General features: G+C 45.0%; 1 protein-coding gene across 1 annotated transcript; it reads right to left on the reverse strand.

Moving 5' to 3' along the window:
* Nucleotides 1–850: 850 nt before the first annotated feature.
* Nucleotides 851–11,268, reverse strand: NOA1 (nitric oxide associated 1). The gene is made up of 7 exons (XM_005418219.3): nucleotides 11,150–11,268; nucleotides 9,358–9,522; nucleotides 8,455–8,651; nucleotides 7,141–7,272; nucleotides 5,516–5,632; nucleotides 4,578–4,695; nucleotides 851–3,998 (listed from the first exon to the last, which is right to left on the reverse strand). Exons 3-7 carry the CDS (start codon nucleotides 8,572–8,574, stop codon nucleotides 3,793–3,795), a joined length of 693 nt encoding a protein of 230 aa, XP_005418276.2. The 5' UTR covers nucleotides 8,575–8,651; nucleotides 9,358–9,522; nucleotides 11,150–11,268; the 3' UTR covers nucleotides 851–3,792.
* Nucleotides 11,269–11,274: the final 6 nt, after the last annotated feature.

The following is an 11,274-nucleotide window of genomic DNA, read 5'->3' on the forward strand; positions in this document are numbered from 1 at the left end:
AAATCTGACATTTAGAAGCTCAAGGACCTGCTTCTAACCTCTAACTTTGCTTGCCTTGACTTTTAGAAAAAATGTCAGGCTTCTCTCACTTCACTGTGTTTTTCTAAAATTAAATGTGCTTGTTTTGCAAATATAGAATATACTGTAGAAGTGGTTTGCTCCTCTTACAGACAAATAAACCAAAGCCAAACCAAATGTTCTAGAGGTGTAGAATAAAATCTCTTTTAAAACTGTAGATATCTTAATTTAAAATTCCAGAATCTGTGTGACTATATACCTGTTTATTAATTTCAGACTAAATGCAGTACAATCTACCATGCACAGGGAAAGACCAGGACTAATTTTGTAGTTACATTTTTATTTTCAATTAGCACATGTGTAGAAGTCTAAAGGTTTAAAGGTATTCTCACCTCAAGAACTGCTTGCTGAGTTCAGGTGTACACTTGAAACAAATGTAGTACATTTTCTTTTGTGGCTTTGCTTGTGGAGCATACATCAGCTCACAGAGACATGATATTTGATCTCTGTGGACAGATTTCTGACACTTTTGTGAAGACAAACTGTAGCTATTTATGTTTCTCTCTGTTTCCGTAACACTTGTCAAATGTACCCCATTCTAGAAATGTTTTGAGGTCTGTGGGGCCCAAACTCCAGGCCCTGGTTTTGAAATGTTCCTGTGGTGAGATTTGCACATAAGACCACAAAGTATAAACCTTGTCTCTAAATGCAGTCTTCCTTTAGGCAGTTTCTGCTACTTACCTTTTTTCTTCTATTTGCTCCAGCTTTTTCCCTCTTCTTGAGTGTTTGAAGTTCTGTAATCATTTTACCTTTCTTTTTCCAGACACTTCAGTGATGGAAACAAATCCAAACTTTTATTCTTCTATAAAAGTTTGAGGAACAGCCTGTGCAAATTACAGTCTGTTTCACATTGGGAACAGTGACACCACCCCAGACAGTGCTCCAGGAAGAACTAAAGCCACCATATGTGTGAGAACTTCACAAAGCAAAAAGGCAGAGCCAGGGGTATTCACCTCTGCAGCCCATGACTATTAGGCTAAGAAATGGATGTTTTTATGGAAATCAGTACCAAAGCTACTTTTAAGCTGGAAGCTGGACAGGCAGGAGTGATGGATTCTCTTGTGGCCTGTAAGCACAGCTCTGAATTCAGGCAACTGCAGAATTGCATCATCCCCACAAGAACATTATAGTGGCTTTTGCCTCCAAAAGCTACAGTGCCTTTCACACCTCTGACATGCAGAGGGGAAGTGTTGTCTACCAGTCCCTTCTCATGATGTACATCATCCCCACACCACCCATACAGCCAAGCATGAAAAGCAATAGGTGGCACTTTGGTTTCTTTCAATACCTTCACCTGCTTTTGGGTTGTGATATTAAGGTAGAAGTTCCGGCAGATCTTGATACTCTTTCTCTCTCACCACCATCTGATGCATGTAAATCATGCAGGAAGAAGTTTGGATTGGTGCATTTGTTCAAGATGCAGAGGTCCCTGTCTCAGTACTTTTTGCATTCTTCTCAGTATTCTTGCCTAAGACATAAACTGCACAACATGAGTTGTTCATGCTGTTTCTACACACATAAAAAAATTGTTTAGCCTCTTGTCAGCTTAAAAATGTTCAAGATATCCAGTCTTGAAGAAATACACAAAGCAACATGGTTCTCCCATTTAGCTATGAGCAAGTCAAGGAAAAATAAACATGTTTGATAAATCCATGGCTTGCTCAAAAAGAATGGGCAGAATTTGTACAGGGGTTGGCTTGCTGTGCATGTTACAACAGTTGAGATAAATGTGGCACTTTCTCTTCCATCACCGCAAAAGTAATTTTAAAAAGAATCTGTTAAAAAAAAGCTTCTAGAATCTTGTTCTTAAACATTAAAGAGATGTGTTTTTTCCCTTTGTGAAGGGGAAATTGAAAATCACAGCATTGTGAAGATTAGCACAGCTAAAACAGATAATCCTCACACCAGTCCTGCTGGCAACTCCTTCAGTAATTTTGGCAGCCAAACGTGAGGCCTGCCAAGAGCACAAAGAAATCCAGCCAGGAAGACAGCTCCAGTCCTATATACCCATGCTGGAAAAAACACATTCTGGATCTTGCTGCCTGTGCTCTGAGGCTTGCCAAACACACCCCAGGAGTGGCCACACGTGCTGGCTTTCACAACAGAGAAACAGAGGAAAACAGGAGAGCTGTGTGAGTTTTTTTTCTTCCAGAAAGAACTAGAAAAGGCTTCCTGAGAAGTCAAGGCGAGAGTGCACATATTTTGTCTAATGTACAGGAAGAACTCTTGTCTCAGGAAGAACTCAGACACAGACTGAACACATGTGAACCACATTCCCTGGGCTCACGGGCAGCAGACTGACCTTCATAAAGAACAAGATTTTCTACAGAGGGAGAACTGGGCAGCTGCCAGCAAGGACAGGGAACTCCCCCAGGACAGTGGTGAACCCAGCTCTCCTCAAAGCCACCATGGCCCCACCTGGCCCACCCCATCTCACCTGCCCCCAGTATGGGAAGCAGGGAAGAAGGTGGCAGTGCAGGGCATGGGAGAGCTGAAGGGAGTGGCAGAGCACAGAAAGTGGCTCCACAGGAAGTCCCAGCAGCTTCACACAGGGGATGAGAGCATCCCTGAGCAGGGCCTGCAGACAGACCCACATGGTGGGTCTGGCTGAAAATGGGGGGAAACAAAGAGCTGGGCAGAGGAACAGGTTTCACTAAAGGAATGCCAGTACATTGTCCCACAGGCAACAATGGTGAGAAGAGGATGCTGAATGAGCCAATGATTTCTGCTGATCACCCAGGCTTCTTCAGGACAACAGCCAAGAAAGCAAGGACAGCAGAGCCGCCTCTGGTGACCAGTGGACTAACTGAGGAAAACATCAGTGAAACGGTAGGGAGATTAGAAGATACTCTTTTTTTTTTTTGCATCTTTTTCAGCAGACTGACTGGCCATGTGTCTCTCACAGTCTGCCTGTCTTTGGCAGATTGAGCATGTTTATTATTGCACTGGAGCTTTCAAGATGCTCATACCAACACGAAGAGTGCTTTCTCAACTAGGTCAACAAAAGATGGTCTTTGACAAGTTTTATTCTATACCCTTGGTTTCAAAAACCTGTACCCAAGCTACAGAAACCAAATCAAAGCAGTGAATTGCAAAACTTTCCTCTTCAAGCGCATGAGCAGACCTGCTTTTCATTAAATCACTTTTCCTGTGTCCAAGAGCAGGATACTGCACACCCTAATCTGCTCCAGATGCTGAAGGAGAGAAAGGACACTTCTGGTCAATGTTGTTCAATCAGTACCAGCCACTAGGAGGGTCATACCCACACTGGAGCATTCCCTGCTCCTTCCAACTCCCTCCACCCCCATAACTATGGAAACACCTTAAGAACAATGTGACCATTTCTGACATGAGGGAGCATGCCTGCAAGAAACCACCTACTCTACGAGCAGTAAAGTCAGACCAGGTCAGGCAGGTGAGTTCCACCCTGTATTTCAAGAGGGGACAGGTAAAGGGATCTGCCCATCAATGCAGATCCCAGGGAGAAGCAGTTTCTCCTCCCACAACAAGGTCCCAGCCCTTCAGTTCATTCAAAATGGCTGCAGTTCAGCAGCTGGATCAGATATGGACTTGTGGAACTCCCCCCCAGCCCTGCTGTCCAAAATGTGCCTGTTGGCCTTTCAAAATGAGTCCCAACATTTTTTGAATACCAGTAAGTCACAAGGTTCGCCAGGGGCTGTTCTGGCTTCTGCCTTGCTCAGGCGATGAGAAGCACTATCTGCTTCCAGTGGTTCTTAGATTTTCCACAAAGGAAGGAGGTTTTTTGGTCCTGTAGGCGGGAGTGCCTGGGATCCTGGCCCCTCTGATGGCACTGATGTAAGGCAGAAGGGGAGGCTCCCTCACCACCAATGCAGTGCCCTTGGGAGTGTAGGCTCGGAGCAGCAATTCCTCTTCCTCATGAGCCGTCACTGCCACCCAGCCTGCACAGCCAGAGAGAATACAGACAGTGAGGAAGACAAGTCCCTAGGATCAAAACAAGGTTCTGACACAAACTGCTGCCTCCCAGAGTGGCTAAAAATCTGAGCTACCCTCGTGTGGTTGCTGGAGAAACCAAGCTCAAAGGTCATCTCCAGCCCTTTCCCAACAGAAGGCAGCACCTAAAGCCAGGTTACTCTTCTCAAACACAGCTCTTTCCTGGTAAACTCAAAAGGGAGGGTGGGAACTACAAAAACACAAGAATGAAGCTTTCCAATCAATGGCCCTTTCCCTCTCACCTGGACAGCTGACAGTGTCACAGCCATTCCTGATGCTGTAGAACCTGTATGGCAGCCAGAACATAAAGTATTCCAATGTTGCCATCCTGTACAAGCATGGCTGCCAATCTCCATTCTTGGAGGCTGCCATGCTTCAGCTGGACAAAGTCATGGCTGCTATGATTTTGTGTTCACAGTCCTGCTCTGAGCAGGAAATACTGCTTCACCCCTTCAGAGGCCTCTTCCCATCAATGTTTCTAGGATGCAGACCCTGCAAAGCAAACTAATGAGGAAATATTAAATTACCTGCAGAGGAAAGCTTGATATCTGCAACTGCCTCAGTGGTACCAACTCCTTTCAGTGTAATGTCTTGAGGGACAAGTGGGGGGAACTCTTTCATTCTCTCTTCCCCACCCATGGGAACCTAAGATTAAAACACAGGGAAATCATTTAACGGTCAAGAGATTCTTCAGCATTCCTACCTCAAACAGGTAAGCAAGGCACAAGGAAGAATAAAGACATTAAACATTTGTTAGCCCATTAAGACCTGGACTGAATAACCTCCAGGAGTTATTTCAGGTTTGTCAGAACAGAATCAGGATGACACCCAGAGGAACCCTGTGGGAAGTGAGCAAAGATGCCCACTGCAAAGTGCCCACTGCAGGATGCAGCTGGTGGATCAGGCCAGCTGCCTTGATGTGAGTGACAGCACTTGTTCTCCATGTGCACAGGAATGGAAATACCAGGACAGGGACAGCTCACCCCATCTCCCATCAATCTGCAAGTGCTACAGAGAACATTGCCATACCAAGGAAAAAGTCAGACCACCAAGAGATGAAGATATGTGCAGAAGATCCAGCAGGGAAAGAATAAGAAAAGTAAATTTTTCAGCTGCAATCTGTTCTGAAACCCCAGTCTGCAGGTTTGCCATGGAAAATATCCCCATTGCTGTGTGCACTTTAAGGCTGCTCAAGAGCCAAATTTGAGTAAGCAGAACACTGCAAATCTTATCAGCCTGAATTGTAGAAGCAGAACCTCTGCTGAAAATGCATCATCTTGAGTGTTCTTTCCTAACACACTTCAGCCACACAGTCTGTGAAAGACTGCCCCACACTGAGCATCTCCACTCCCCCACTGCACAAGTGCCAAACTCCTGATACCTGTGGGTGTTCCCTGTCAGTTGTGCCCCAGACAGGGGTCCTGCCCACCTGCAGCCACCAGCTCCCCCCAGCACCTCCCCTTACCTTTAGGAACTCTTGGCCTGCATGCTTCTCATAGAGGACGTCTGCATTACTCAGCGTAGTAACATGGACTGGCAACAGGTTAGAAGCCAAGACAGAAAACCAGGCAGGTTTTTCTCCCTGAAATAAATACCAAAAAGATTGTTAATTATGCTAAGAGAAAAGCAGCCCTGAATTACTCTCTCCTGCCCCATTTCTTTCCTGCATGTTGAAAACCTGTCCTGCTGGATGCCCCTCCCTGTCCGAGAGGTCCTTGCCTCTGCCATTGACAGCAGCCAGGGTTTATATAAAACTGGGATTTGAGTTTCCAGAAGAGAAGACCCACAGCTTCACCGTCCTGCCTCAAAGCACCCCCAATGCCACATCTACTGCCAGCACAGCTGCTCAGCTCAGGTAAATCATCCAAGAGAGATCTTTGCTCTCATTTAATTCACAAGAACAAACTCAGAGTGGTTATTCAGTGCAAGAGATAATGGACATCTGGTCTGGTGCTTCTTCTCCTATCACTCTACACTTCTAACATACAGTGCTCATTCAACAGGACGTGATTCCAGCTGCTCTCAAGCTATGCAAAGTCCATACAGGAATTTCAGCAGGCACTCTCATCACATTTGCAAGAAGAGCAAAAAAGGTCAGAGAGGGGAGAGACCTCTCCAAACACTGCTAGCAGCCAGAAATAAGGGCAGGAATTCCTTCAAGTTCAAAGGTCTAAGCTGAGGCAGGAGCTTCTGTCATGATCTGAGCACAACTGTCCTCCAAGATATCAGGAGGACACAGATACACAAGATTGAAACATTGATGCGTGCTCCTGACATACCAGTATATTTTTTACTTAACAGAACCCTGCCCCCTCCACCTTTCTGGTTTTCTTCCAGAAGGTCAGGAGTGTCCTTAGCAAAGTACCAATTCAACATTCCAGCGGTGATCTTAGAAAGCTGACTGTATGAATAGCCATACACACCCCTAAAACAGGGCAAGCTACTGAGAAAATGATCTAAGACTTATAATAATATCTAATGTTCTTATGAAAGAAACTGCTCCTTACAGAAGAAGCATCACAGGAGGTCAACTCCACACAGTTCAGTAAAGGTGTATGACATGGGATTTTTAATAAATGGAAGAAATTATTGGCAGGGGGGACACACAACACATATGAAAAATACTTTTTACAGAAACTAAAGTACACATGCAATTAATTACTTCCTCAGGCAAGTTCTTCACAGGTCTGCCAGGAAATAAAAATGTCTATACTTTTCTCTCTTAGCAGGCAGCTTTCACAAAACACAGAAATGAGGAAACCCACCTATTTTCCCAGTCAATTCTGACATTCTCCTCCCTCTCTCATGCCTCTCTGTATGTCATGGGAAGCACATTAAACTGAAGATGTCTGTCAGCATTCAAAAGCAGTTCCCATTATACACTCTGTAATATTGCATGCTGGTACCAAGTAAAAGACCTTTCAACTACCCATCCCAAGGCATTCTGACTTCATGCAGTGGTTCAGTAACTGGTTCATCATCTCCAAAGCAGCAATGAAAGGGTCTGGGAAAGCTACCCAGAAAGCCTTTTATGGCTGGGACTGCAGTAAGAGATGAAGCAGCTGCTCCCAAAATCCTTTCGTCCCTTACCTCTAAGTAGTCTATACGCCCCAAGGCTGCTAAAAACAACACCATTCCTGGCTTGAGAATGAAGGTCCGTGGAACAATGGCATGTGATGGCAAAACCAGTTTTACTTCCTTCTCTGTTAGGAGATTCAAAACCTGCAAAATAAATTGTCATAACTCACTCCACATGTTTCAATGAGAACAACAAAGTTAGTATTGGCATTACATTGATAGAGGAAAAAGACCAATCAAAGCAATGTAAAGAGCGTCTGACACAACAGTTCAATTCTGGTCCACACAGTAAGCGAGAAACAGGAACAACGTCCCCTGACAAAATCTGCCACAGACAATGTGCTGTCCTCCACTCAGACTGAACACTGACTGCAGGAACAAAATTTGATCTGAAACTTGGCATGGAGCTCTCCAAAGGAGAGCACAAGGATAAACAGAATCAGAAACAGAAGCAACTATTTCTGGATGCAGGAAGTATTTTCCACATGTATTCAACTCCAGAAGAAGGGAAGAACACACACCATCTCAAGTTACCAAACCAGGTCTCTTAGCTGATGCCAGTCTTTACACTGGCTATCAGAGATCAAAGTGCAGCTTAGTAAAACAGGTTATGGTCTGACAAATACATCACTAGAAAACCAGGAATCATCCTAGTGTTCATGAAAGCAGCACCTGCACTTGAGCTGTAAAGTCTCAGCATAGTGCTTGCATTCATTCTCTTCAGAACCTTCCTGTCTGCCTGTACTATTAAATCTTCCCCAGAAGAAGACCTGCAGTTCTGCACAGGTATTAAAAACACCAAAAATCAAAACATGCCTGTTTTAGACATGTGCACTTTGTGAGCACTGGCTTCAGTAGGGCATTGCTCTATTGACGAAGGCCTGACATATTGGAGCCATAGCAGCAACACTGCAGATACTCCTATCTTCAGGAGAATGCTTTCTCTAAGATGTGGTTTGGTCATACAACTCTGGTTGTCCTCCTAAGCTCCATCTTCTTCCATAGGCTGGGAGAGCTGAAGAAGTGTCAGCTCCATTGGGTGATGCTGGAGTGAACTTGCTAAGAGCACTCTTGCTTACTTCCCTTGGTTCAGAGGTTGTGGCAGCTTGGTGATGCAGCCCTGCAGCTCTTTTGCAAAGCTGGCAGTATTGCATTACTCAGAATGCAACAACATTACCACATGAACCCCTCTTGAGTAAATACAAACCTCATCTTACCACAATACCCAAGCTAAGAGAATCCTAATGCCAGGACTGTAGCACAGCTAAGACAGAACAGTCCTCCCAAACCCTGTAACCCCAAAACACAGCACCACAGAGTACCTACACAGTCTTCCTTTACAATTCCTGGAGTGTCAAAACACCACCGAGCATCCTTCACTTCGTTGTGAGTGAACTCCTCCCTTTCCTCAAGCTTCTTAGGGGCATCTCTAGGATCTTCATCCATGCTGTAAGAGAGTGTGTCAGGGTCGAAGTCAATCTCAGCACTAGACTTCTGCTGTTGAAATGTTCTTCCAACTCTTCCTGGATTAAAATGAAAGATTCTCCTGGTAATTTACTTTTTAACTTTCTTTCCTTCAATCAAACATCTGCCCCTTCCATGGCTTAAAACAGACGCACATGAGTAGTATAAAGGTGATAAAGACACTATGCGGCTTGAAATTTGTGTGTTCAAAAGCCAAAATTATAAGAAATCCCTTCTATAATTCCTGTTTAGCATTTCTCCTGCCCCAAAATCTCAGCAGGGACCAGATCACAGACACTCAGTTATTCCCAATTTATGGTAAAGCAGGCTGCCTTCTATTTTCAGTGCCTCAGACTGCCAAACACAGAACTATCTGAAAACCAGCGCTATCTTCTGGCAACCCCCTCTTTTGAATATACACTAAAATGATGCACAACCCCTGGAGCCTGCAGCCCAAATGTGATTACTTAAAATTAAACTTATTTTCTTTACTTGGGAACAAGAGATGGCCCATACTGTGATATCCTCACAAACTACTAAGCTATCAGAATTTGCCAGCCTTGTTCAGACAGGAGATGCATTGCACAGAGGAACCCTCTGCTACTACAGCAGGTGACAGGTATTCAAAAGTACTAATGATGCTGCTTATGGAGGAGATAGAGGTCTTGTCCCCATTAATCTGGGAGCAAACATTGGTCAAAATAATTTAACCTTTGTGTAATGTAGTGTTTTCATTAGGGGCAGAAAGGTAACACCTTTACTTACCCACTAGGTAACCTTGCTTTTTAAGTTGATTAAGGTACTTTTTTTCTTCACTGCTTAGCTGATCTTCTGTTTTTGTTGCCTCCTCTTTTAGCCTCTCCTGCCTTCGGAATATCCTGTCACATGTAGGGTTAATAATTGGAAATTTCAACAGGTTCAGTGTTGTTCCTGGAAAAACAAACAGAAGGCGCTTTTGGATCTCTGACTACTTGACACATTTCAGCTCTGAGGAACAAGATTACAAAAAAACTGCTTTTCTAACTTTTTGGTGAAACCCAGTAACACAAAATCAGAGGTAGAACTACAGCTGCTCCCACAAAGTACCAGCCTCCCATCTTGGGGAAGCAAAAACAAGCCATTCACCAGTGCAAGACCTGTTCTCACCTATAGTATGAATAAAAGGGTCTCAAAGCCAAGTGGTGCCAAGGCTGACTTCGTGCACCCCAGACAAGTCTCAACTCCAGACAGCTTGGTTTGTCCTAAAGGTGCTCACTAGTGCACCTCCCAGTCTCTCCAGACTGGAGGACACCTCTAATAGATAGGGACAGGCAAGGCAAGCACATCAGGTGCCATCCTAACTGGCAGGGGTGCACACAGACCCACGCTGGTTTAACGAGCCTCCTAGTGCTACAGGATGTGCAGTACCCTCAGGATATGCATCCCACTCCTGCTGCCCCCTGTGAGGAATCACAGGATCAATTAGCCCGGAAAAGACCTCTGAGATTATCACCACGTTGACTAGACCATGGCACTGAGTGGCACATTCAGGCACAGCGACTCCATCATCCCCCTAGGCAATCCATTCCAATGTGTAATTACCCTTCTGGTGAAGAAATTCCTGCTAATGTCCAACATAAAGCTGCCCTAGTGTATCTTAAGGCTATGTCCCCTTCTCCTGTCACTGGCTGCCCTGGAGAAGAGACTGACTCCCACCTGGCTACAACTTCTTCTGGGTAGATGCAGAGTGATAACTGTGGGAATCCACAAAATCAGAGGGTTTTGGGAAAGCTGCAAAAGGTAGGCCTCAGAGACAGCAGAACTGTGAGCAGGGCTAAGCAGTAGCCATGAGATAGATCAGCAGAAACATTATTTAAAAAGTAGAAAAGCAAGGACAAATAGAACAATGGTCTGTGTATTAACACTTGTCTAGAATAACTCCTAAGCTACAGAAAAGTTTATCTAGCAAGATATTAGGAAGTTTGAAGCTTAATAATGGAGTTCTATGCATTATGTTTTAAGGCTTACAAGTAGGTATTGTATTCAAAATGAGCAGGCATTGTTTTAACCAAAGGTACGTGTCCCTATAGTGGTTGGATAGAACTACTGTCAATATGCTTTTGCTTTGTGTGATTGGTCAAACCACTTATAAAGTAAGTTGTAACATTAAGTTCTTGGTCTGCTGCCTGAGATGTGAGCTGATGGCATCTTCCCATTGACATAACCATGTAATGAGACTGATGCTGAAAAATAAAGCAGCTGAAGGCACGTTCCTAGCAGTCCTGTCCTGTTTGTGATTTGTACATACACCCCCAGCGATAACAACATCTCCCAAACCCCCTTTTCTCCGTGTTAGACACTTCAGCCATGCCTCACAGGTGAAAAAAGTGAAGCATGGCACACCTCTGGAGCTTGCTGCCCACCACGGAGGAGCTCAGGGTGGCAGGTACTGCTTTGGTGACAGGTTCTCCTGCTGCAGGGGCGGCCAAGAGCAGCCCAGAGGCGCACAGCTCACTGTTACCTGCACACCCCACATCCCCCACTACCCGTGCTACAAAGGGCCGAGCAGTGCACTCACCTGGCCACGGGGACACGGTGGCCCTGTCGATGATGTCGGGGGCGCGGGACTTGCAGTAGTCGGAGCGCAGCAGGGTGTTGAAGAGCGTTGACTTGCCGGAGTTGGTGGCGCCCAGCAGGTAGACA

Source organism: Geospiza fortis, unplaced genomic scaffold (genome assembly GCF_000277835.1).
Source record: "Geospiza fortis unplaced genomic scaffold, GeoFor_1.0 scaffold11, whole genome shotgun sequence".
Taxonomy (NCBI): Eukaryota; Metazoa; Chordata; class Aves; order Passeriformes; family Thraupidae; genus Geospiza; species Geospiza fortis.